General features: G+C 42.6%; 1 protein-coding gene and 1 non-coding gene across 12 annotated transcripts in view; both read right to left on the minus strand.

Moving 5' to 3' along the window:
• TRRAP (transformation/transcription domain associated protein) overlaps nucleotides 1-25,770 on the minus strand; it is a 111,119-nt gene extending 85,349 nt beyond the window's left edge. For 9 of the 11 annotated variants that reach the window (XM_036897094.2, XM_036897102.2, XM_036897104.2 and 6 more), the window contains exons 1-18: nucleotides 25,632-25,770; nucleotides 23,385-23,545; nucleotides 22,941-22,990; nucleotides 18,291-18,401; nucleotides 17,182-17,286; nucleotides 16,166-16,249; nucleotides 14,992-15,048; nucleotides 13,072-13,197; nucleotides 11,744-11,821; nucleotides 11,452-11,540; nucleotides 10,506-10,602; nucleotides 8,256-8,394; nucleotides 5,146-5,224; nucleotides 3,407-3,641; nucleotides 2,386-2,752; nucleotides 2,199-2,296; nucleotides 1,530-1,724; nucleotides 884-1,075 (exon numbers count right to left, since the gene is read on the minus strand). In XM_036897094.2, the coding sequence (XP_036752989.1) occupies nucleotides 884-1,075; nucleotides 1,530-1,724; nucleotides 2,199-2,296; nucleotides 2,386-2,752; nucleotides 3,407-3,641; nucleotides 5,146-5,224; nucleotides 8,256-8,394; nucleotides 10,506-10,602; nucleotides 11,452-11,540; nucleotides 11,744-11,821; nucleotides 13,072-13,197; nucleotides 14,992-15,048; nucleotides 16,166-16,249; nucleotides 17,182-17,286; nucleotides 18,291-18,401; nucleotides 22,941-22,990; nucleotides 23,385-23,484 (2,202 nt within the window). In that variant the 5' untranslated portion in view covers nucleotides 23,485-23,545; nucleotides 25,632-25,770. The other 2 variants (XM_036897101.2, XM_036897103.2) reach the window with 2 other exon arrangements.
• On the minus strand, nucleotides 23,073-23,261 carry LOC130679413 (small nucleolar RNA ZL1). The gene has a single exon (XR_008992358.1). It is a non-coding gene; the product is annotated as a small nucleolar RNA ZL1 (small nucleolar RNA).
• Nucleotides 25,771-27,825: the final 2,055 nt, after the last annotated feature.

Genomic DNA, 27,825 nt, shown 5'->3' on the forward strand with positions numbered 1-27,825 from the left:
TCTTTTTATCTTAAAAAAAAATTGAGTATTTTCCTTCCGTAGTAACACAAAAGTAATGTTAGAGTTGTTGACAACTGGTTCCTGTGTAGCCAAAAAAAGCTGAGGAAAACTGTTGCATAAAAGCAGAGATTACTGGCGCTTTTTATCACCATCTGTACATTTACCCCAGAAAAAATAGATCCTGTTTACATCTTCAAAATGCTCCCTAAGGGAAAACATCTCTCTTCAGACACAACCAGTGACAATGTTCAACTTCCTACAAAAATTAAACTAGTGGGAAGTGAATTTTTATAAGATTCTGCCATCTGCTGCTTTTAGTGGGTGATACAACCACAGGTAGGTTTTTAGCCATTTGCTAGAATCAAAGAACAGATGGGATCAAAATATATAGGATTAGTCATCTACAAAATGTGTTAGGAGACACATTCCTCCAAGATGATTTTCATAAAGGGATACAAATTGGTTGGAATTCTTGATTTAAAAGAGAAAAATAAACAAGCAGTCCTGACCTGGGATGTTTAGGTGCTGCCGCAGAGAACGTGAGACCAGAGTGGAATAAGCCCAACAGAAGATGGTGAGTGTCACAAGTGCAGTTAAATAGCAAACTGTCTCTCATCTCACCTGAGAGTTAAGTGAAGACTTTTTTCCCTTCTGTGTTCTTGGGTATCACTCAATTTTTAAAATAGGGACACTGTGCTCCTATTTTAGTTACGTGGATAATCCAGAAAAAGAAGCTGAGTTTGTAATTACTGGTGGCAGGACTAATGACAACCCAGGGCCTATGCTAAGAGTTTCAAGTTCTCATTTTAAGTCACCAGACAAATTAAACAACAACAAGCCCTCCCTGTAAACCAAGTCCTAGTTGGATCTAAATGAGCTTTACCTTCAGCATTTGTTCATTTTCGGCTGCAAAGAGGGAGACTGAGCCAAAGACCAGCTTGAACAGCTTGAGGTACAGGTTGGAGAGCTCCACGTTGGAGCCCATTTCTGGCAGGCGCTCAAGGAGATACTCCACCAGAATCGTAGCAAACAGGGCAGAGGTTGTAGGATTTGCCAAGAAGGAATTGGCAACAATCTGTCACAACAAGAAATACGTGGGACAAAAATAATCCCTCCCCCCACAGCAGCTCTAAGAGAAAGAAAGGAACTTCCCAAACCTACAAAACTGAACCAGATTAGACAGTCTGAGAAATTAAGTGTCCACCAAAGGACAAAAATGAGATAGACTTACTAAGCATTGAATGGAGCAGTTCAAGTACGTCATCTGTTATTTTATTCTCACCATCAAATACCAAAAGCCTGCATCTAACATGTGTTTAATCCCTACTTATGAGAGGAACTGTCCAAAACATCTTGGTTTTTCAAAAAAATTCTTTTAGTATCATAGCCTAATATTTCTCTAAGTTCTGCTCTTCAAGCACATCTTTAGGCATATTATCTAGAAAATCCTCATGATAAATGGAATACCAAGCAACTATTCAACACAAAGAATTTTAATGTTGAAAGAATATAAATAAGGCACTTCATACCTGAAGAGCATAATTTTTGGAGATTCTTTCCACCATATAAGGGACTGTAGTTTGAAAGATTTCTTTAAACGTTAAGGGATTCATCATTGTGAACACGCCAGCAAAGTGTTCCAAGACCTCCTTCTCTTCCTTCATTCTGACAGTCTGGCAGTTTGCCACTCGAATGTATGTTTGTCCATTTCCTGCTATCTGAACCTAGTATAGGGAAAAAAACCCACGGGCATTAAAGCTGGGCATCTCTGAATGTATTCTATAACATAATCACATCAGTGGCATAATGAAAACAGCACTGAATTAGATAATCCCCTCCCACCCTTACCAATTCTATTCAGTTCTCTATTCTCAGCTTTCTTTGGAAAATAATTGCTTAACAAATGCTTGTTAGGTGTTCCAAATAGGAACAAATTTAGTAAACTTAAATCTTGTTTATATTACATTGCATTTACATGACTTCCCCCATGAAATATACACACTGACACTTGTAAGTAAGAACTCTCACCATCAATTCAATGCTATGCACAGAACAGCAACAAACCTGGGCATACAGACACCACAGACCACCCCCCACATGACAGAAGACCTCTAAGGAGGTCTGTTCCATCACTAGCATCTCTAATTCTAAGAGGCGTTTTCCACACTCAGGAGCCTGGTTTGAGAGCACTTCCTTACCTGATAAATATCTAAAGCCTGCATTGCATATTTCACAAGCTTTATGTAAATCTGAGTCTCTTTGGGCTGTAACTGCTTGTTGGGAATGAACTGAGCTTCTGGAAAAGGAGACAGCATAATAAGTTACTGTGAATAGCACCCACTATGAAAAACATTATTTATCTAACTAATTCAAGAGCAGAATTACCACCAGGTGCTTTACATGACGTTATACCCCAGGTGATTGTCTTCACACCACAGACCAGGGTTTTCACCAAACTTCGACAGTCTGTGACTTGGAATGTCTGCTTGTCCTCCTTATCCTTTTCTCCTTGTTTCTCAAAGGGAGGCACAGGGGCTGGGGTCACTGGGGTGGCAGGGGTGGGGGGAGGTGGCGGGGCTGGGGCAGGGGTGGGCGCAGGTGCGGGGGATGGAGCAGGGCCTGGAGCCGCAGGTGCAGAGGGCACCCCGGGCAGGGCTGCTTCCACGGCACTGAGTTCTGACTGCGGCTTGCACTTCTTAAAGATGGCAGAGAGCTGGTACCGGGCGATGGTGTGGAACTTGAGAACAAAAACCTAACAGGAAGAGAAAGTGGAGGGGGAAACAAAAATCATTACTCTTCAATGACCAACAACCCTTTCAGAAAGAGAGAAAGAAAATCTCTCTCAAACCTGCCGAAGTTGTTCAACTTTGCATAAAGGAAAAGAAATGCAATGTTTTTCCCCTATGGTGTCTACACAAGTGTCACTATCCCCACTGTCCCTGTGAAGAATCTGACTCAGGAAGGCTCTGTGACAAGCAGGACCTGCACACGACCCAGGACCAGTCCACAAGCCACACTGTTGCCCACTTGCCCTGGGAGTCACACTTTACCCCTTCCCCACGCACCAGCCAGACACCTCTCCGAGGCAGTCGCAGTGAATGGAGCACCTTGCTACATGGGGCCCAGAAAATACCTCTTTTAACTACTTGCCAGGAACTGTGCTAAGGAGCTTTCACGTGCCCTTTTATTTATCCCTTAAACAACAATCCTATGAGGCAGACACTGATTATCCCTGGTCAGATGAAGTTAAGCAACTTGCCCAGGGACACTGGGCTACTTAATGGGGAAGTGAAGATTTGAACCCAAGTACTCTAGCATATGGGATCCAGCTTGGCAGTAAGGCAGCTCCATAAACCTGCCAGGACCACACTTGTGCAGGATGCCAACACCTCACGGGAGCAGGTACCTCCAGCATCCGCATGAGAACGTCCCTCCCGTTGCCACTCTCCTGCTCGCTCTTGGAACGGATGCAATCCACCAGGTTCAGCAGGAGCTTGCAGGACATGGTCTGGATGCTGCTGGGCAGGGACTCATCGTCGATGTTCTTGGCAAAGAGCTGGACGGCGAGGGAGAGGTCACTGAGGGGCAGGTGCTGACGGACGTGGTGCACGAGGTCGGCCAGCGTGCTGTAGGCAAGGGGCCTGCAGGCAGAGACCTCTGTTAGTACATATCAAACAGGGCCACACCGCAGGCCACCGTCTGCTCCTCTACCTGCCCAGGAATACCACCATGGAAAGGCATGCTTTCCATGGTTCCAGTTTCCCTGCTACAAGACTCAAAAGGCTCAAGTCTTGTCTTGGGGCTTAAATCTTCACTTTCCAAGTACATGCATGTCATAGTTACACTGCCACACACAGTTAACATGAGCAGAAATAATTACCAACTTCATCATATACCGAATGAGTTTTCATTCAGTATTTCATTCAATTAATGTCAGTTAATACCTTATATATCACAGTCATTTTATAGAGATACTATATAGGCTACTAAGTGCTCTCACTCACTAAATATCTGGACAGCTGCCATGGGCCAGACACCAGGCTAGGCACCAGGGCACCACAGCGACCAAAGTGAACCAGCCCCACCCCCAGGAGGGGAGACGCACAAGTAAAGAATTAAATTGCACAAGCTGCGAAGTGCCGGGGGGATGTGAAAAGGGCTCTGGGAGGACGACCTGCGGGGAACCACTGTCAGGCAGGCAGCCAGACAAAGCCCCAAAACCTTAAGACTAAAAAGGGGCCATGTGGCAAAAAGCCAGGGAAATTTCCAGATGGAGGAGATAGGAAAGACAAAGGCCCCGCATGGGAAATGCCTGGAGTAGCCAAGGGGCCATGGAGACCGGCGTGGCCATGGCGCATCTGGGGGGGAACCAAATCCCTCTGGAGTCTGAATTTGGGTTTTTTCTTTGTCTGAGGGCAGCAGAAAGCCACTGGGGGGGTCTGCAGCAGGAGTGGCACAATCTAAGTCTAACTCCAGCCAGGTTCAACCCCAAGTTATATAAACAATGTCTTACTTAGTATTTTGTAACTATATAGAAATATAGGAAACACACGGAATAGTCCACACCATATTCATGTTTCCCTCACACCTCCCTCGTTACAGTCAGAGCATTACTAATGTCGATTCACTGTACATGGTAGAAGGTAAACATGTTCATTTTCTCCCTCAGAAACAACAAGCAGGATCATTGTTACATTTATTTTATAAAACATGTAAGAGATAGACTAGAAGGAAATACACCAAAATATTATCTGTGTTACTTGAGCTCCTCGTGCAGAACCAAAAGGCTTTCTTTCATTCTTTTTTCTTGGTAGGTTAGTTAACATATATTCTTTTATAGAAAAAAGAAGCATTTATTTTATAGAAAGCAAAAAAAAAACAAAACTAATGCTAGTCAGATAAAGAATAACCTACAATTTAAATTAATACAACTACTCTGATTTTTCCCCTTGAGCTAATGCACAAAAAACAACCTAAGGCATTTCCGTAAATCTCTGCTGTTCTAAATCCAATGGGAGAGTGAAGGCCCAAAGAGCCTGTTTGTCAGAACGCTCCTAACTGGAGTTAGTTAGCACTCCTAATGGAGTGCCAGGAATGGCCGCCCCTAGCATTTAGTCAACCAGTACCATGGGTTGGATCTCATACCTGAGAGTCTCTCGAGCAGTATATCCTGAACCAATTAGTATGGATTCATCAAACAGCTTGTCCATGCAAGGAATGAACTCTAGAAAACAAATACCTTTATATATATCACCAACTACACCAACTATACATTAGGTTACTTAAGAGCTCTGTCACTGATGGCAGTCTGCAATCAGTAAGCAATCCAGGCTTGGGAAGGGGTAGAGAGGGGACCAGCAGCCCCGTGGGCCTGAAGACCCAGCTGGGGCAGAAACAGCTGGTCTCTGCTTGGGGGCAATTCACCCTTCCGAGGGTGGGCAATCGACATTTTCCAGGCCTCTCTACTCCGCATGCCCCATGGGAAACTGGCCACAAACCTACAAAGGACATTTAGATTCCGGAACAAGCCTGACTTCACACCAGCTTCAGTAATTCAGATAAAATACATTCTTTATACCAACTTTACATCTCCCTGTATGGCCCCGGAAGATGACTGGTTAGCCAGAGACAGGTAAGATTCCTCAAGGGAGGAACAACCTAAGACAGGCACAGTCGCAGGGGAGCCATCAAGTGAGAAATTGGGGATCAACAGAAGTGAGGCTTAGAACCTTTCCACCCCTGTTTTGAGAGAAATCTTCTGCATCCGTGGATGTTTTATTGCCCTTGTATAGCTTGGATTAACACATAGTCTACAGGCACACACACCTGATCATCTACATTTGCTCTCTTACAACACTAAACTAAGTTTTCTACCTTTAGCTTACATCTACCTACCACTTCAGCATTTTATTAAAAATAATAATAATAAAGGGAGAAATGTGGGATCCACATATAAATCAAGTATAAAAATCAAACGAATATTCATATTTGACCTGATTGTTTATAGTTCATAATGCGTGATCAAAACCGAAAGTTTCTGTGATGACTGCCCTTGCACTGTTCACCATGTAAGAACTTATTCACTATGTAAGAATTTGTTCACCATGTAAGAACTTGTTCGTTATACTTTAGAAGATTGGAGACTGTTGAGAATTAGGCTTGGGGTTGATTAATGATTGTGCATTGAGTACCCTATACAGAATTTTATTGTTGTTAACAACCATTTGATCAATAAATATAAGATACGCCCTCTCAAAAAAAAAAAAAAAAAAGGTACATTCTTTAGCAGCAAATAGCTACAAAGGGTCAAAGCATATGAGAAACATGGCCAGTGAGGGACACAGTGTGGTGAGGTGCCAGGTGAGGGAAGCTGCCTGGACTGTCCCCAGGGAGGTGGTCAAGAAGCAGAGGCACCGAAGGAAAGATGCAAAGGCTCCGTCACCAAACGCTGGAGGACTGGCTGGGGGACAAGCTAAACACACGAGAGGAGCAACAGAAGTCGAGCTGTACGGCGCTGGTTTCCAGATCCGCCCCTGGCCAAGAATCAGAACCTCTAGGATGGGTAACCTTGTCAAATAGTCAGGTTTTCTCAAATGATTGCTCTACAGAATTAAAACAAATTGATTACCACTTGGTATTTTGTCAGATGCCAAAAAAAGCAAGGCTATGTGAAAGTTAGTGGATGGATAGATTTTACCTATATGGATACAGTTTGTATTTTATAATAACATGATTAACATTTAACAAGATTTTTTTTTAAACATTAAACATGATTCTTTAAATGTTTCTTTCAATAAAAATTCTTTTTGAGATGTGTTGTGGTTACCTATTTAAGTCCAGAAACTAGTATGGGCTTCAATTAAATCATCCTAGCTTATTTAAAAAAAAAAAAAAAATCAAGCCAATCAGTAATAAGACTTAAAAGAAAGTGGGGGACAGGAGATCCTCTAAAAGGTGAATTCAAGTCTGCAGTGTTCCTGGAGAGCAGCATCTTGGAAACCCATCCATCCTTGCAGGGCAGGCCTGTCAAAAATCAAGCCCTCATAACAGGGCCTGTGGTGGAGATGGGACAGAGGTTATCTGGTAAGGATGGGGAGGTTTTTAACCTGTCAGCACTTCAACAAGTAGACACCTTCTACTACACAGCTTCCCAAACACCCCTTAAATCCGTTATTACCCAAATGGCAGGAACACTCCGTTAATCTCAGCGTGGTAATGAGCACAACTCAGTGCCTCAGTAAAGACTCTAAAACATCCATTTAAAGGTCTGCTATTTTGGTATCGCAGTGGCCATCAGCTCTGGAGGCTAGGGGCCTCTGAGTGACGACAAACTCAATTTCTCACCCTGAGAGGCTGTGTGATGGTCACACTCAGGTTTGTTCTGTGATTTTTGGTGACATACATATCTTTCGTACATTTTGTTATATGTGCTACATTTAAAAAAAAAAAAAGGGATTCAAAAATGTCTATGTGCCGTTCAGGTATATCCATATGTAATGGTCACACTATAATCTGTATGTTAACAGCACAAAAACCATCTGAGCTTTACGCTATTAACTCATGTATGAGCACTCTGACTGGACCCTTTCTTTCATGTTTAAAAACTATGCAAGGAAGCCCAATCTCAGTTTTATCTATGCTCTGATTTACAAGCTGGGGACAAATAAAACACTGAATATTTGAAAAATTACTGGGGTAAATGGTTATCAACTCAAAACAATCAGGACAAAATTTCAACTTCATGGCTTAGACATACCAAATAGGAAAAGTATTAAATTATAAATCAATAATTGATAGAAAAAGTATAATTATCAGGTTAGCAAAAAGCTCAGTCTTCTGCATGAAAACAGAACCAATCCATCATTTCCACAGCTTGGAGAAAGAAAACAGTTTTCTCACCTTCTAAAGATTGCCGGCTGTGACTCAGTTAGCAAATGGCTATTTGCAATTTCAAAAGATATGCAATCAAAAGGTGGAGAAGTACTATGAGATACTCAGGAGAAAGCCATGCTGAGGATATTATCAATGACTTAGGAGACTGTTGAGAAGGCAAAAGGAGAGCCCTGGAGGCAGGCGAGGAGAGGCAGCCAGAGGGGGAGGTAGAGAGGCAGAGAAAGAAGAAACCCAAGACAGCAGGGAAGAAAGGGCATGTGGGGCCAGGAGCCAGCTGGACCAGCACCACATGGGATGTCCACAGTGCCCTCCTAAGATGACAGTGGCACCACGCAAGCAACCCCAGGACAAGGCGGACGTACGATTCCGCAGCTCTGTTGTGAGGATGTGCTTGGCAGCGATCAGGAGCTCCTTTCTGAGGTGTGCAGTCTCTGCCGGACAATTTGAAAGTAACTGTAACATTCCTTTAACCATCTGCTGAGAATACTTAGTCACCAACTCCTATAAAAATAAAGAGCAAAACAACAGTTACATTGACAGGTGGGGGTGTTAATTTTATAAACTTTAAAAACGTTTGGGTAAGACTCACCTTGGTTCAAAGGACCCTCACAAAGTAACAGGCTTAATAAACTATTATCCAGAAGCTTTTAACTGTGTGTGTGTGGGCATGTGCATGTACATGCACTTGAGGAAGGATACATAGAAACATAGACAGCAGTTTCTTTTACATAATGGGATAATGGATACCTTGGTATTTCTCTATATTTTCCCAACTTTCAACAATGGAAGTTTGTTATTACTTTATTATTGGGAGAAGGAGGGTGAAGCAAATACTGAAATTAAAAAAATACTCTTTGTCACCCATTAATAGAAGCTGTGAATGACATCAGAGAGACACCTTCAATTAACTCAGAACAAGTCTGATCACAATCTTCTTCTGAGGTATTTTAGGAAGGCAATTCACCAACATAACTCAAGCTGACTGAAATACCAAAGGGTACCTTAATTCAGATTTTTTAAATCAAATGTTCCATATTCTTGGTGTAAGCTACCATTTTCTAGATAAACACATTAAAAAAGGAAAAACATGGCTACAAATGCTTTCAAAGGTAGTTTTTATTCTAAACAATATGGCACACAATCTTTTCATTTTTATTTTCCTGAAATAAATTCCTTTAAAAGATGATAAATTATAACATAATTCCATTGCTATAGAATTAATCAGTACTAAATTTATTCTATACTTTAAAACAATCACAACTACACAAGAATGTCATTCAGAAACATTATATGACTAATGGGAGATAAAGTGTCATTTTTTTTCCTTCAAGTTTTTATGATCTAAATGAGGAGCCTATAAGTATAAACAGGAAAAACAGAAACAAAAACAAAACCCCTCTACAAGCTCCTCAGAAAAGCACCCAGAGCTCCTTTTTTGGTTTCAATAATGCTGTTTTGAAGTTCCAATCTCTCCTACATTATTTGCTATTAACACACAATTTCCAGCAAGAGTAAAAATCTGTGAACCAAATACATCCATGTGAAAATCTGTGTGCAGATATTTATAGACACTTTATTCATAATGAGGCCCAAACTGAACCAGGCAAATCTATGAAGACAGAAAGCACATCAGTGGTTACCAGGGGCTGGATCCAGAAAAATGGAAGTGACTGCTAAATGGGTTTCCTCTTGGGGTAAAGAAATGGTTCTGAAAAATGTAGTGTTGACGGTTGTACAAATCCATGAATAAACTAAAAACCACTGAACTGTATGTATACTTTAAAACAGTGAATTTTGATATGGGAATTATATCTTGATAAAGCTGCTTTACAAAAAATTGGAAACAACTCAAATGTTCACCGACTGGTGAATGGCTACACACACCATGGTACATCCACTACTGCGGTGGACTGAATCGTGTCTCCCCACCCCCAAATTCATGTTATACCCCTCACCCGCCTTGTGACTGTATCTGGAGATAGTCTTTGGAAGGTAATTAAGGGTAACAACGTCAATGCGACAGAACTGTGGCCTTACAAGAAGCGAAAGAGCGCCTCTCTTACCTCCCCTCCCCTGTCGGAGGACACAGTAACACAGCGGCTCTCTGCAGAACCAGAGTCCTCCCCAGAAACTGAACTCTGCTAAAACTTCAATCTTGGCCTCTCCAGGCTCCAGAACTGTGCAAAACTAAATTGCTGTGTAAGCCACCCAGTCTATGGTACTTGTTATGGCAGCCCGAGCTGACTTCAGACAACCAACTACCAATAAAAATAAAATACCAAGGACGACACTCAGCATTACTAAGTGAAGAGACCACTCTGTGAAGGTTATATACAACATCAATTATATAACTGATTTACATGACATTCTGCGAAAGGCAAAACTACAGGCACAGAAAAAAAACATCACTGTTTGCTGGAGCCTGGAGATAGGGGAAGGAAACAGTCTAGGAATGAAGTTTGGAGGTGATGGAAATATGCTATTTCAGTGTGCTTATTGGTGGGCGCCAAGTATGTGCATCTGTCAATTCGTACAACTGTATACCTACAAAAGGTGAATTTTATTGCATGTATTACATCTCAGTAAAGCTGACTTAAAGTCTGTGAACTTACCTGGTAAATTCTGATGATATAAGCCAAAAACGACAATGTTTTAATCTGAGCAGCAATGAAATCAGCATACAACTCCTTGTTGTAAAGCTTATGTTGCCTGAGTAAGTGAATAAAATTTACAATATTAGCTCTTAACTCTTTAAGTGACATTAATATTAAATAAAGCCTATAATGATTACTAAGTCCCAAAATTTGATTTCTACACAGACCAGAACACAGCAGTAACAATGAGCACTCTACACTTTCACGCAGTTCCGAGAACACACAGGGTTTAAAGACATAAAGCAAGGACTTCTCCAGGCCATTCCACAGTGGCTACAATGTGCACACCCGCAAAACCCAGCTGAGCCCCTCACCCAGCAGACAGCATCAGAGAACCTATCTGCTCAATAAATAATCCTGTGCTAGGGCTACAGGGGTTGTTAGAGCTGATTCACCCTCAGATCCTGCCCTCACATGACTCAGAGCCCCACAGACTGCAAGTCAAGAGAGAAACTACTAAGAGAGGATGCTCTGAAGCTTGAGAAAAGCTTTACGGAGAGGCATGAAGGATGAATGCTGTGTGCCTATTCACTGACGAAGGTTGATGGGGTTGGGGAATCAAGGGAATAAAGAATGTTCTAGCATTCGTGCTGAAAGACTGGCAAGAACAAAGACTGGAAGGTGAGAAAGGCTTGGCTCTCCCACAGCTGTTGAGTAGTTAAGCCTAGCATTGGCTCTAAGTTTACAAGACACCAAAAACTGAGGTATTAGCTTATCTTTTTAAATTAAGGAACTAAAATAACTATTACTATCACCATTGAAATACAAGTTCAAGTCAAAAATGTGTATGATTTGATTTTATCCCTCAAAATTTTCATCTTACAAATGACAACAGCAAGTGTATTTTTACTTGGTATTATGGCACTGTGGCAGTCAGCTATGTGGCTGTCCGAAGAAGTCTCACCTGGCTTGTGCAGACACCTGAATTGCAATGGTATTCATGATCAAGGGCACAAATTCAGCAACAACATTGTGGATATTCAGTTTGTAGAGCTAAAAGCAAACATATCAGATGTTCATGCTCTTACACTCTGCTATAGCAAAATAATTTGGCACAGGGAAGAAACAATAGAGGTCATTACATTAGTTAGCATGTGTGTATGATACACATCTATATTTGCATAGAAAATAAGATGTGAACTTTGTCATGAAATAGGAAGCCCAAAACCCAAGAATCTAGTGAGGAATATGCATACCTGATACATTAAAACAACAATGATGGGCAATTCTGCTAACACTTTGAGAGAAAGAGATCCTCTTGGGATGATGGAATGCTGTAAGACAGGAACAGGGAGGGCTCTGGTTACCACTGCTCCACCTAAAATACCCCAATCTGTGCCCCACTGCTAAGCATCACCTACTGAAATAAAGGGAAAGTACTGACACATCTTTGTAGATACCTGTGGCAAAAGATCTAGACTATTTTGAAAACAAAGTGCACAGAACTATCATTTAATGTAAAGGTTTTTATGCCTTAAAATGTAATCCCCTGTAGTAAAAAAAAAAAACTTCAGGAAAATCTGTCAAAACTTATAAAGATTCAAATCACCTGGCAAAAACTTTCAATTAGTACCTATTATTTTATGTGCTTAAGAGGACAACAAGCAGGAGGCACAAATTTATCCAGTTTTATCCAAAGGTATTTATAAACGGAAAGTGTTTTCAGCAAATCTAAGAAAAAATTTAATAGTCTCATGTAAGAACTCGTAACACAGGTAAGGAAAATGTCAGACTCAAAATAAAATGGACAATGGCCATGAACAGACAACAGAAAAAGAAACAAAGCCTGATAAGAAGAAAACAAGTGGCCGATTCAGGACGGGTGAAGGGTGGAAGCTTCATTCACAATGTAGTTCTTGTTTATCCTCGCGCAGATGGAAATATTCTGCAAAACCATTTCAGTAAAACAAATGCAGACAATATTCTTAACTCAAGCATAAAAACGTAGCCATTAATAAACGCCCAGTATACGTTATGTGGCAGATACTTCAAACACATTACCTGCAGACAATACCTACCTTTACAAGATTCCATGAGGCAGGTTTTTACATATGGAGAGGAAAAATATGGTCAGAGCAAAGGTTCATGAACTTCCCTACATTTAGAAAATCCAAATGGTGGTGCTGGACACTGGCCCTGGGCCCACACTCTCAGGCACTGCCTTACAAATTTCTATGTAGTATAAAGGGCCTTCACTAACGACAAAGCTAAGGATGAAACAGAGGTCCCCCAGCCTGCTCAGCTGCTCTTTCCAACAGGTGATTCCAGATTTCCACTATAGTTTTATCTTTCTATCTTTGCATCAGCGGTGAGCAACTGCTCACTCACTTCTGCCACTTCCAGACTGCACAGTGTCAGCAATGCTTCTCGTGCACATGCCCGTGTGATAATCTCCAATGTCTCCAAGTGTTTTAAAAAAGAACAGTGAAAACAAGTGGCCTGAAAAGTCAGTATCTTAATTTTTCCTCTACCAAGTATAGGAGGCATGGGTAAGAACAAAGTGAAGTAACTAAAAAGCACGTACTGTCCTCGTCTCGCTGTCCTCACGCTCAGGATTGACCTTCACAGCAACTGTTGTGATCATACCAACCATTTCTGGGGCAGGGACCGTGTTCTCAGGGATCACCTGTGGGTTCTCAAAGTAGCGGTTCTACATAAAAGAAACAGAAGTTGTTTTTCCTAAGGTCAAACACAGTATTCCTTAATAAAACATACTGACATGTGGTAGAAGAAACCAAACGTTCCGCAAGTTTATGCTGTGCCATCCCACAGTACCTCTTTATTCCCTTAAGGGTGACATGACAGAGAAAGCAGTCTCCACCTCCAACCACAGAAAACAAAAACCTAACCCCGACATTTTCTACTGATAAACATGAAATGCACTATCACATGCCATCACTACCTCAGTGAGGCTGGGGACAATGCACCCCTGCTGCAGGGATGAGAGACTAGGCACTAGGGCCACTGAATGAACTTTCCAAACTGTCTCCAAAGTAAAAATCAAAGACAGGAACATAAGCAAAGCACACAGATATTTTTAAAAGCCAAGACCTCCCTGCCATCCTCAGCTCTCAATGGAATCTGGGCTTCAGCAAGACAGCTTCTTAGGAAAAAGCAGCTCTAAGGCTCGAACTGAAATGGTAAGTGACATGACTTGATAACTCAGAACAGAATGTTACGTTTTATGCATTCTTAGCAGATTAAAATCTTTAAAATAAAAGGAGTCAATTTTACCATATGTGAACTTCAAAAAATTACTTCAAAGCTTAAATAAATCTTTAAAATACAGGCATACCTCAGATATATTGTGGGTTCGGCTCCAGACCATCACAGTAAAGCAAGTCAAATGAATATTTTGGTTTCCCACTGCATATGTAAGTTAAGTTTACACTACACTGTAGTCCATTAAGTGTGCAATAGCATTATGCATTAGAAAAAATGTATATACCTTATTTCAAAAATACCTTACTGCAAAAAATGCTAACCACCATCTGAGTTTTCAACAATTAGAAATCACTGATCACAGATCACCATAAACAAATACAATGAAAAATCTTGATATACTATAAGAATTACTAAAACATGTCAAAGACATGAAGCGAGCAAACGCTATTGGAAAAAAGCATGACAGACTCATTCAGTATAGGATTGCTACGGACTTCACAGATTTTGTAAAAAATGCAGTTATCTGCAAAATGCAAAAAAGTACAATGAAATAGGGAATGCCTGTAAAAGCCCTGACACAGAAACAGACTTAAGCACAGTGACTTTTACCAAACCATTCTTTGTGATAGTAGAGAACTGGGAAAAACAGCAAGAGGACAACAGTCAACGTACATGCATGTGATAGAAAATTATGGGGTTGTTAAGAATTGACCGCCAGAAAAAGAGTCTTGGGAGATATTCCAAAGGTAACAGCAATTCCTTCTAGTAAGTGAGAACACAATGGGGAAGAGATGCCCCTCTTCTACTCCACACATGTTCACATTGACGGCCCTGCCTGGAAAGAGCTCTTTCAATACTGGGAAGAATTTGAATGACAGGGAAAGATGCTGAGAGTGTACACCACCTCCCCAAAAAGGCTTCAAGATTGTGAGTGCAACCATCCTTAAAAAGCACTAGGTGAAAAGCACAACACAACCGCAATGTCCATGGTTGCTTACAAATTAGAATTTGGATGATTTGTCTTCTGGTTTTTATGCAAAATTTCTATAATAAGAACATACAGCTCTGATGCCAAAAATAAAGTATTTAATCTAAACAGTGGAACCAAAAGAACTCCTTTTTTAAGCGGTTGATTTATCAACTTATATTCCAACCATTACTAAACATGTCTCATTCCAAAATTGGTATTCTCCCAATTATTCCTCCAAGCCAACTGTTCCAAATTCCCTTCCAAATGGGAAAGTAATAAATATAAGTTCAAATGATATTAAAAACATACCACTACTTTTGGAAGCTCCTTGTAAATCTGTTTCACAAAATCCAAAAAATGATGAATCTGCAAAATAGAAGGAAGATATTTATAAACAGAAAATGCTTACAATAAATAACAAAGGTGGTAACAGTTTTAATACACAGAACTCATAAAACAAGACAAATGTCAGACTCAAAATACAAATAGGCAATGAAGGAAATATAAAGGACTGACAGACAAGAAACAAGTCTCTACTTTGGGAAGAGTAAAGGAATGGAAATTACAATAAATGCTACTTTTTACCTTTCAAGAAGTACTAAGAGTGCACTGAGATGGGCAAGCTCATACACAACCAAAGGAAGCACAAATGGAGGCTAGAACCTTTCTGGAAACCCACTGATCAATACCTATCAGCAGCACTAAAATATTTAACACCTTTGACTTGGTAATTCTACTTCAACACACCCAGCCTATGAAATAATTTGGACTGCACACAAGATGTTTAGTATTAGTGAAAAAAGTTTTGAGATGCCTTAAATATCCAAAAATAAGGACACCATAATAAAGAATATTTTGCCTCCATTAAAAATTATAAAGAATTTTTTATGATTGGGAAAATACATATAATGCGAAGGGAAACAAAATACAAAATGTCATATGCAGTACTATTACAATTATGTAGAAAACATACACAAGGTGGGAAGAGCAAAAGGGAATCAAGACATTAAAGATAGAAATTCTACTTCACATTTATGCTTTTAATTTCTAAATAATCTGCAACAGGCCATCTACTAAGATTATCATCAGAAAAGATATTATCTTAATTGTGGCTAACACAGTATATATGTAATGCTTATTGTGTGGATGCCAATCACTCTAAGAACTTTGCCTTTTATATTTAATTTGTCAAGCAACCTTTTGGATGTACTGTGATTGCCCCCATTTCATGGAAAAGACTCCCAAGTCAAGGGGCTCACCCGGGATCACACTGCTACTCAACTGCAGAGCTGCGATTCAAACTTTGAGACCTGAAAATACCAGAACTGCCCCAATAGCCATGTCACTGCTAAGCCCATCAAGAATTTCCCCCAACTTAGGCTGTATTTTCTTGAAATGTATTCTGTCAATCCTAAACGGTAAAAAATTCACACAAAGCAACTTGCTGACACGCTTTATAAAAGCTATGAGGATAAACACTTACTTCCTGTGTGATGGGAGGCCGGAACTGTTTGTGCAGCTCAATAATTATTCTTAAACAAATAAGAACGTTTTCTTCATTCTCCGTCTTAAAAAAAAAAAAGCATTTAAAAAAGAATTATACTTCTGAGGTTACTTCACTCTCAAGATTAAAGACTATTTTCTCAGCATTTTCCTGTATACACTCCCTCCATATGCTGAACGTTCATGAATCCAGAGAGCACTGCTGTCCCAGGAGCTTTCATTCTTTGGTGGACCATCCCAAGGACACCCCACCAGTAAGTTCTGGGGGGGGGACACTCTGACAGGTGAGTAACTGGCGGTTTGGGAAAATCACACCATGAACTGAGGTCTTAATGGCCCAACTGACACTCTCCATTGCTTGAAAATAATGCTAGAAGAACAAACAATTGTTGAGCACCCACTGTGTACTGGACCCTGTACTAAACAATTTCCAAACACTGAGTAAGGGGTGCCTGGGAGGAAGCTAAGCTTGGAGAAGGTAAGCAACATGGCTGACGCTGATACAACTAACAAATGGCAGAGCCAGAAGCTGAATTCAACTCTATTCCCCTCCAAAGCTCATCTTCCCAAGGGACCCAGAAACACAACAGAATTCTAAACACATGAGTATCAGGAACAGTGAGAACACAATTTCAGAGGTTAGATGGATTCACCCCAAGAATTTGAGAAACCCTTTATGAGTATCTACTGTGCTCGACACACACAAAACTAGAAAACTCAAAGCCAAAGAACCCTGTCCTCTGAGTCTGTGGACCACCACTCAACTCACTTTCAAAGATTTCCACTATCTAGTCAATTCCCCAGTGACTCAAAAAATTGATCTTGAATTAATCATCTTTCTTAGTAATTTGATTGGTAAAATGGTTTATTAAGAAAATTTTTACTTATGAGAATCATGTTTAGTGAAAGGGAAATAAATAGTTGCATTAATACTAGATTAAGAAAATCATTGAAAGTTTTGAATGTGGCTAAATTATGAGAATTCTCAAAGGTTACCTCTAAAAAACGGAACATCACAGACAGAACATTCTTTGTATGAGGACGGAGATGTTCATTGGTTGGTATTCTGTGAATTATTTCAAGTACTAGTTTCCGCAATTGCTGGCAAAGAAAAATAAAAAAATGTAAATATAAAATCCTTCCAAGAGCCCCACAGTAATTCTTTCATGCATCTGCCAAGGGTCACACGCTGTCTGTAGCCAGGCACTGGCAACCCCCATATACAACAAGAGGGATCCCATTTAGGAAGAATCCTGTTAATTATTTAAATGTAAACCCAAGTAGGTACTGCAAACCATCACTTTCAACATTTCTACAATTGTGTGCCAAATCCACCAAGTCAAATTGGTCCTCTTTTGCAACTTAACGGTATTTCCAGTGGAAGGACATGAGTATAGGAATGTGAAGTGGATTTAAGACAAAAGAGCAAAATACAAATGGAACTTGGTTTGAGCTCTCCCTTCACAATCTCAATTTAACTCCTATAATGCCCTTCAATTACCCCAGGGCTAATTATATCACAAGCTAAGTTATCATGAGTTTATGGAGCAGACGACTAAAAGGGAGGCCAACTGTGTATCTTGAACTGATATGGCAAAAAAATGCTTTATTTAGCAAGGAGCTTTCACTGGCATTATGGTAATCTTTTTTTTAAGAGCTACTTTTAAGAGATACATGATCAAAGTTATAGGGAAAAAATGGCATCACAGAACTGTTTTCTAAAATGATCAAGGCAGGAGGGAGAGCAACAAGTGGGTGGAGGTACAGATAAAACAACACTGGCCATGTGGAGCTGGGCAACAGGTAAGGGGAGGGGTCATCAAACTAGTGTTCCTTCTTTTGTATGTATTTGAATTTGTCTATAATAAATAGTATATACACACATTACCAGCTGGCAAATATGAGTGATTTAAATAAATACCAAGATAAAATAAAACCAAGACATCTACCTGAGAAGGAAATGGTCTTGTACAAAGTTATCCTTATGTGATAAAACCTCTCACATTTAAAGTAGAACTGTAAGTTTTCTGAATTGTTTTAATTCATAAATGCTTGTAATCCTACATGACATTTTTTTCCCTCCCTGATAGTTTTGAAAAGATTACCTGGGCTGGTTTCTCCTGAAGAAATTGAACTTCTCCATCTTGAAGAAATGTAAGAAATCGAGGGATGATATGTTCCAGGAACGTGGAATATTGAGGAGATGATGTTACATTCTGATTATGCAAAAATAAAAGAAAACCCCATGAAGTTTGGGTACATAATTTCAAGTTCACATATTGTAATAACCTCAAGAAAATATGAAGTATTTTAGCAGAGTCAATAATTTTTAATGTTTTAAAGATGTTTTAGTGACCATATAGTTTTAAGTAAACTAGGATGACTGTTGCTTCTGAAATCCAATTCAAGAGAACTAAATGCTAAAATTTACTATTAAAATGGGATATTCTAACGCTGTGGAAAATGTTGAATCTGGGCCTGCTTTACACTGGCTCTGCCACAGTCAAGCACGGGACCTCTGGGAAGTCATTTCACTTCTGGATCATACCTTCCTCATCTGAAAATGAAGAGCCTAAACAAGCTGCTACCTTTTTCCAATCTACAACTCCAATTTACTGGAGCTATACTACTTAGATTATACTCTAATCCAGTCTTTATCCCAGCACTGATTTTGAAAGGACAGGAAATGAAACTACATTTGGGAGATGGCATAGCATAATAGTTAGTAGTGCAGTTTCTGGACCCCACACAGGAAGTGCAAACCTGTGCTCGGTGTCCCCACCTGCTAAGTGAGCATAATATTATTTCCTGCCTTATGTAATCATGTGAAGATTACATGAGCATGGTAGACGCTCAAGAGACATCACCTGATATTAGTACCAAAGCAGCTGGCCACTAAATACTGTGCCAGGTGCCCATTTTCCTTTCCACTCCACCCTCACCACCACTGAAAAGTAAGTATTAGCTCCATTGCACAGATAAAAAAGAGGCTCAAAGAAGCCAAAAAAACCTGTGGACATTAGTGGGTAAATGTTGGAAGTGGATTCAAATCAAGTGTCTCTAACACCCAAGGCCTTTTCCCCTTTTAAGGCCTCACTTGCTCACTCAGCAAATATTTACTGAGCTCCTATCATGTGCCCAAAGGATAAAATAATAGAGAAAGTAGATACAATTCATGCCCTCAGAGATGGGGAGTGGTCATGTGGAGGGGAAGTCAGATATCAAGAGAAGAACAATACAGAATTACGGTGGGGGGGGGGCCCTGGCGGATAAGAGAACATCTAACAACAGGACATACAGTACTGGATAAACTACCAGCAGAGAATGTCTTCCTGAAGAAGTGATGTTTACCGAAACCTAAAAGGCCAGTGGTAGTTAACCATACAGAAAAGAAAGTTCTAAGTACACACACACAGACACACAGCTATGAGAACGCATGAGTGTAGAAGGCACTAGAAAAGTTAAGTATGGCAGGGATGGGGGAGTCAGAGAGAGGAGTTCAGCTCTTACTTTCGAGTCTGACCAGCCAGGGAGACAAGGCAACTGGGCAGTTAAATATGAGTGTCTGTACCTCCAGACACTGATCTGGGCTGAAAATAAAGTTTGGGTCTGTCTGTCATATAAGGTAATCTTAGAAGAGGAGTCTATAAAGGAAGAGAGAAAGAAACAGGCAAAAACCAGAAGACTGGTGGTACCACAAGGGCAAAGAAAGAAGAGAAATTCTTGGAACATGCATCTGTGCATGAGCATCCCTGGGCCAACCAGGTGCAGAGTTCTGGGGGCTCCACCCACACATAGTGCTGTGAGGGGAGCATGCGCAGAGCACCACAGCCTCTCCCCTATGCAGACTGCGAATACACTTCGGGCAAGAAATCCCCAAAGCTTAAGCCTTTTTATGAAATACCCATATTCAAGGATTCAAGGAAAACAGGAGTAAGATTCGTGCTGGAACATTATCAAAGTTATCAAGAAATCAAGTTAGTGTGCACATAAACTCATACCAACCACTGATTCCACAGCCTTCAAAACATCTGGGCTTCAAAGTTCTCTCATAAAAAAAGATTCACTCAACAGATTTTCCAGTTATTCTGCCAGTATTTCAACTCAATCCCCAGCCTTTGGATCCATATGAATCTTTCAAGTGATGTTAGACTTGAAGGTGTCTTTATTTTCTGTGCAGAATGATGGCCCAAATGACATCTACTTAGCCCAGAATTTTATTCCTAAGAGGTTAAAAAAATGAATTCCTATGACTCCTGAAACCATGGGGATTTTTTTTTTTTTTAATTCACTCACTTCATTCAAGTATTTTCTGGGGTGGCATTGGTGGTGTTTCAGAATTACTGATGGTCATTCTAGTATTTAATTATTTGAAGGACTTAAGTCATCTGAAGTAAATGTTTATATCGTATAGATTTCAAAAGTCACTATTTGGAAAAGTCCCAAGGATACTGCTTCACCAACTTTTAATTCTGCTCATTTAATCAGTGCATCCGAGACCAAAGCCAGGAATAAACTTGCTACTGCCAGACACACTCACTACAGTCCCATCCCCACTCTCAGGGGCATGGTGCATGTGCGTGCTCTTGCTGATTTCAGCATCTCAAGCCTGCTAGGGCCGTGGTTCTCTACCATCAGTTCTTTCAATAAACACAGAATGCTGGCCTATCCTGTTCTACTTCCCACCTCTTCTTATAGTTTCTTCTTAACAGCTTGTGTTAGCAGCTTGGGCAGAAGAGAAAGCTCTTTAGCTCAATCCCTAAATACCTCTGGGGTTTTTTTCCATCTCAGTTCAAGGGCAACAAGTCCTTGAAAATGTCTCCCTAAAAGAAAACAAACAAAAAATCTGCACCAAATGAAAATATTATCTATCACTCAGATAGTAGGGTATCCAATTCAATCCTACTAGCATTTATTTAATGTTTCTAATTCAAATGAGTATGCCAGCAGCTAGGAAACATTTTATCTTTGTTCTTTTTTTATTTTGTTCTTTGTTCTTTGTTCATTTTATCATTTGTTCTTTGTTCATTTTATCATTTGTTCTTAATCATACTAACGGTGAGAAGGGCTTTATTATCCTCAGACAAAATAAGTGATGTGACTTTCCCTTCAGTCTGAGACTAAGGGACCCAGACTAACCATGAAGGTGGACAAAATACGAGAAAACGTTTTTCAGGGGCTGCGTAAGAGGCAGTGCAAGACCATGATCTCCAGGAGAAGGGGGATTCAAGAGCTGAGCCCCAAACCGACACCTCTCTGCCTAGGTACGATTTCCAGAATGGGACTCAGCAGGCTGGCACCCAAGGAGAGCATCGTAGTCCTGCTGTGCTGAGGTGCAAACACGAGAGTCTGAGGCAGCTGAACTAGCTGGTATCTGCAGGGCAGAGGCCCAGAGAAAAGGGAACTACAGAATGGAGGTGGGATGGTCTCCCATGAGTTCCTGAAGCCTTGACTGAGGGCTGGGCTGTACATACAGGTAAGGTAAGACCACCTGAAGCTCACCAGAGAGTGGCAGCCTTGGCCTCAAGAGTTGAGCAGAGATATCAGAGGTCTAGCTTGCTGTCAGGATATTGGGATTACAGCCTCACCACAGTGCAAAGACTTTCTGAACACCTCAAGAACACCCCAGACATCTAACTGAGGAAGGACTATGCCCTAAAGAAAGGCCTATTCTAGACCAGTTCCAACAAACCCTAAAATCAACTTCTGATGAGATTCACGGGGAGGCAGAGCTCGAAGGTTGAATTCCACCAAATCAGAAGGACTTGGGAAACACACAGCCCCTCCCTCCACAGCAGAAATCCAAGCCTCACAAGTTCAATGAGATCACCCAACAACAGACTGCCTCCTACAATAAAAGTATCAACACTCTTCAGAGGGAGATAACAGAATCCAGAGTCCCTACATTTCATGCCTGATGTTCTGTATACAACCAAACAGTGCTGGACATGCAAAGAAGCAGGATGATGTGACTCATAATCAACAGAAACTGACCTTCATATAGCCCAAACGTTGGATTTAGTGAAGACTAAACCAGTCATATCTTTGAAAAATAAAATATAGTCTTAATATATAATAGGGAATCTCTGCAGAAAAGTGAAATCTATAAAAAAGAAGAACCAAATGGAAATTCTGGAATTAAAGGACAATAACTGAAATTTTCAAAATTTGAAAATATAAGATGAAATTCTAAAACATCCCAGCCGATTGGAGATAACAAAAACATAATGAACCTGAAGACAGAGAACAGAAATTATCCAATCTAAAGAACAAGGAGGAAAAAAAATTGAAGAAAACTGAACAGAGTCTAGGAACCTCTGGGGCAATATAAAATTGCAGAACATGAGGCCCAGAAGAGAAACTACTTCATCAAGGTCCCAGAAGTTATAGCAGAGCCAGAACTGCCATCTAGCTCCCCATCACAGCAATGTACTACCTATTACCTAAACACACTATATTGGCAACCAAAGTGTGAGTGCATCCTGAAGGAATGCACCTGAGAGAGCTACCATATTTAAAAATGAAAAAAAATGTTCCAAAACTAAAGCAACACTCCTCAGCTGTTTGGGGATCACTACTGCTAGTGTGAAGAGGTTAGAAAACACTGCACAACTTGCAAATTTCAGTTTTGACATACAAGAAATTACATTAACAAAGATGACAGTTTTTTACCTACTAGTAAAAAAACTGACAGAGAAACAACAGGAATGCAGATGTATTGACCTCAGAATGAAAACAGAACATGAAGCTCATACCTCAAAATTTTCACTGACTTCTTGCATCATTTTTAACTTTGTCTCATCAGCTGTAAATGGCAAAACAAACCAATGGGTAATTGAAATTATGTTCACAATGTTCCTAAAATCACTGGATTTAATAAACTAGGAGAAGCAATCAGATCTTATCAGTTTGACTGTCATGGTCCATAGAAAGCACCTAAGTAGTTCCCTACAACCAGTCACACACATTCACATTCCCAGACATACGTGTGCATGCACACACACACACACATACACACACACACACAGGTGCCTCTTTAGGGCTCTAGCCAGTAATGCTCATCACTTTGCTTCTCCACCAGGCAGAGAAAGGGGATATTAGGATAAAAGTTAATGCTACTATTTATTTCAATGTGCATGTACAACATCTGAACTGAGGTCTCATTTAAGTATTTCTGAAGACAAAAAGGATCGACTCACGTGTATTTACATCTGTAAGGGCGGCCACAAACTGAAGATATTTTTTCATCAGAGTGGTTTGGTCAACCACCGTGGCCCCTTGTGTTGCAACGAATGCCATTTTTCTTTTGAGCTGGTTTGTTTCTCAAGAGAAAAGTATCGGGTCCATGAGCTCCCCTGGCCTGTGAAAAGCAGCATATGGTTAACCAACTTATTCAGAGTGTAGGCTCACAATCTTTATGAAAATCTTACCTGAGTGCCTACACTAACCTAAATATTTTTGCATTAATCCAGAATACAATATTCCCTCTGCTTTTCTGAAAATTTACTTAAATCCATTTTGTTTCTAAATTTCTCAACATGATTTGTATACACAGATACTTTTACTAATTTCCTTTTTTTCCCTAGGCCAGGAGTTGGAAAACTCTCTGTAGAGTGCCAGATAATAAATATTTTAGTCTCTGTGATCTCTGTCACAACTACCCATCTCTGTTGTAGCCAAAAAACAGCCATTGACAATATGTAAATGAATGAGCATAGCTGTGATGCATAAACTTTATGGACACTTAAATCTGGATTTCATATATTTCTCCAGTGTCTTGAAACATCATTCTTCTTTTGACTTTTTCCCAACCATCAAAAAATGTTAAAACCACCCTTAGTTCATGAAAGCTTTATAAAAGCAAGCAGCAGACTGGATTCAGCAACCTCTAACCTAGGCGATTGGTTCTCAAACTTCAGTGTGCATTAAGATCTGCAGGTGCCAAAGTTGACTTCCAAGCAGCACCTAGAGACTAACTAGTTCAGTGAGCGACCAGGAAGCTGTAAATTTTGTTTGCAGCTGGCACAGAGAAGACAACTCACAAAATGCTCCTTCGATGAATAAATGCTGCAGGTTGTTGATGACCATATGTTAATTGCCTCTCCAGGCTAACAGACAGAGGAGACTTGGATTCCATTTTGAGAGCCCTCAAAAAAGTGGTGAACCTGTGAAACTGCTTTTACCCATCTTCCTTGTCTATATGACTGCTTCATTTCATTCTGTCTTAAGAGGCAATTTCTTGACTTTTCTTCGTTCTTCAACACACACACTAATAGCTCTTCTGCAAGCGTTCCAAAGGCCCTCCCTGCCCGATGAACTCCCTTGCAGCTCACACTTCTGCCCCAAGTGGTGGGGGACGCCCTTGGCCACAAAGCCTCATCTGGCCACTCGAGTCACCAGAAGCACTTCTCCCAGGCAGAGAGGGGTTCCACGACTGCACTGTTCCAGCACGGCCCCCAGAAGGTTCACTCCCCTGGCTCAACTCAGGCCAAGCAGTAATGAGACCAAAGGGAGGGATTCTACTAACTCAGCCGCTTGACGCGCCTACTGCTTCCTTTTTCAGGTCACACTCCCGCCTCCAAACACCGAAGGCCCCACATCTCCACCCCTGGGCACCCCAGACTCTGGGTCACAGCTTCTCACTGCCTAAGAAACTTCTGGGCGTGCCCCCCTTTTCACCGAGGTCGCCAACCCTTCCATTTCTCGGGGCCCCGAGAGGCCAGGCTCCGCTTTCCGCAGATCTTGGGGGGCGCCTTCGGAGGGAAAACGCCCCATCACGCCCTTCTGCTGGGGGACAGCTCGCAGACCCCGTAGGCCGAGAACCCAGGCCTGGATTCCGTCGAGCCCCGGCGTCCCGGCCCAGATGGGAAGTTGGAGCAGGCGCCGGGCCCCGGCCGCCGGGGTACAAACGGTCCCACGGTCCCGCCGTCCCGCCCGCCCCGAGGCGGCGCCGCCGGGCCAGAGGGGGCGCTGTTGCCTCCTCTACCTTCGTTCTCCGCGCCCGACCGGGCGAGCCAGGTGCCTGCGTGGAGGCCGAGAGGTGCCAGGCTGGCCCGGGGCGCCTCCGGGGTAATGGGGCCCCAACCGCACTCTCTATTTCCCAGTGCCCAAACGGCCCTCCGCTTCCATCCTTTTGTCACGGCCCCGGGCACCGAGGGCCCGCCCGCCAGGCCGTGCTACGGCGAGCGCCGAGGGCCAATTCCCGCGCCGCCGGTCCTCCGCTTCCCAAAGCTCCCCGGCTCGGCGGCGGCGGTTCGAGGGCCGCCGCCGGCCCCTGCCAACCCCTGCCGCCCCGGCTGGGCACCGGTGGGGAGCAGGGGGTTCCAGAGCTTCCGGAGCCTCTCTCCATCGCTCCGCGGAGCCGCAGAGGCCTCTTCACGCCCGTGCTCGCCGCGCGCTCCTGCTGGGGCCATTCCGCCGCCCCCCCCACGCCTGCCGGTGCTTACCCCGACCTCGGGGCCGGCCTCCCGCAGCTCAGGTCCGCGACCCCCAGCGAGGCTCTCGCAGCCGCTGCCACCACCACCACCGCCGCCGCAACCGCGCGCAGTCCCACCCCCGCTTAGTGCGGCCGCGCCCCGCCGCCCGAGAAATAGGCCCCGGCGCACCGCCCCCAAGTGGGTGCGGCCTGGGCGGGAGCGGGAGGGACGTCGCGGCCCGCGTGGACCCGCCCGGCCCTTTAAACCTCCGCCCTCCGGGTCGGGGTGGCAGGCAGGTGCTTGGTTTTGGGGCTCCTACCCAAATCTCGCAGGAGCCAGGCCCTGGGTGGGAAGGGGGGAGGGCCCCCCTCGAGGGCTGCTACGGGCTGGGGGTGCCCGATGGGCTTCCTTAGCAGGCCGTGGGCGGGGGAAGAGTGCACCCCTGAGCTGAACGCAGCAGGCAGGGCGGGGTTTTCGCGTAGCTCTCACCCCCGCCGTCTTGGGGTCCTACTTAACCCGCTCTAGGGGGACGAGGCTAGGTGGGGCCTTGGGAAAGGGAAGACTGGAGACCGACTGAGACCCTGTAAGAAAAGGAAAGCTCTGGTGTTCTGCTCGGAGGCGGCCGGCCTAGTCAGTTGTTTTGCAGCTGCATGACCCCTAAGCTGACCTGCAGCAGACTGCTTTCTGTCTGCTCCTATCCAGCAGGCAGATGCCTCTGGGCAGGCCAGAACAATGATGAACCTGGGGCAGAATGCTCTGAGGCCCAGGTGAGGTGTGGGCTGGACCGAGAGGCCCTGGAAGGGAAAAATACTGATGGGACTCATCTACAGACTCCACCAGTGAGTAATTGAATGGTGAGCCGCTCCTGGTAACCCATGGTTACCATGTTAGATGGACCGCGCTAGAGTGATGGTCTGCCTCCACCACTGCCAGGACCTGGCCCCACCTCCTACCTCTTCCTGACAGCCCCTGCCTGCTCCACACACGCCCAGCATCACTAACTCTCCAAAATCTTCTTGTTTCCTTCCTAGACAGATCCATTTCACACCTTGTAAAAACAGAGCCTGTGACAACTGCAAGATATCCTGGAGGAAACGTGCCCAGTTCAGGAGCATGTTCTTGCTGGTTTAATGTTGCCACTCATGAACCAGCCTCTGCTGAAGTGTTGGGATTGTAAGTGGATGTATTTAATGCCAATTATTTCTACCCCAGGAGAAATAAAATGGGCCAGAATATCCTTTCTCCCATGGAAGAAGTTGCCCACTTGGAAGCAAAATCCTCTCTGCTCCTACCACCACCCCACCACCCCAAAAAGGAGGAGGTCCAAAGTTGGAAGTGGTTGAAAAATTGAAAAATTGAGACCTGGAATCAGTGCAGTGCTGGTTGTAGTTTAGTATTGTTTAGGGGGTGGAGAAAAAAGCAGCAGTTGACAAATCCTTTGATAAGCTTCAGCTTAATTGCATACAATAAAGACAGTTTGGCCTAGCCCTAACTTTGGGAAATCTCAATGCTTTCCATCCATCTAGCTTCTAGCAGAGTACCCAAAATGCTGTTAGATTTTTGCCTGTTTTCTTGTCTTTCCTGAATTAGAGGTCAGGACTGTATCAGCTTCATCCCTATCAGGTAAATTAGATCACACCCCTCTACGTAAAACCCTCCAAAGACCTTTCAGCTCCTCCTCATTCCCTGGCCCTGCACACCTTCCATGCTCCTTTGTGTTCTAGCCACAGTGGCCTCAGTGTGCCTCCTACCCACTGAAGATCTTTATAGCCAGTTCTCCTGTTTGGGATGATCTTCCCTCAGAAGCCCAAAGCTGACTTCTTGTCTTGTTGAACACAAATGTCCTTTTATAAAGGTCCAATGTAGGAAGACAATTGCCCCCATCCCGTCTCTCATAATAGTGAATTTTCCCCCAATAACTTCACAATCTGAGATTATTTATTCATTTATCATCTGTTTCCCTCCTAGAGGGTCAGCTTCTTTTCTGTCTTTACTAATGTTTTCCTGCTGGCATTGTCTTAGCCTCCTAGAGTTGCCATAACAAAATACTGCAGTCTGGATGAGCTACACAGCAGAAATGTATTTCTCACAGTTCTGGGAAGTCCAAGATCAAGGTGCTGCCAAGGTAAGTTACATTCTGAACCGTTTTCTCTTGTAGGTGGGCTGTCATCTTACTGTGTGCTCACATGACCTATTCTTTGTGCCCATGAAGAGAGAGAGGTCT

The sequence above is a fragment of the Manis pentadactyla genome, chromosome 10 (genome assembly GCF_030020395.1).
Source record: "Manis pentadactyla isolate mManPen7 chromosome 10, mManPen7.hap1, whole genome shotgun sequence".
Classification (NCBI taxonomy): Eukaryota; Metazoa; Chordata; class Mammalia; order Pholidota; family Manidae; genus Manis; species Manis pentadactyla.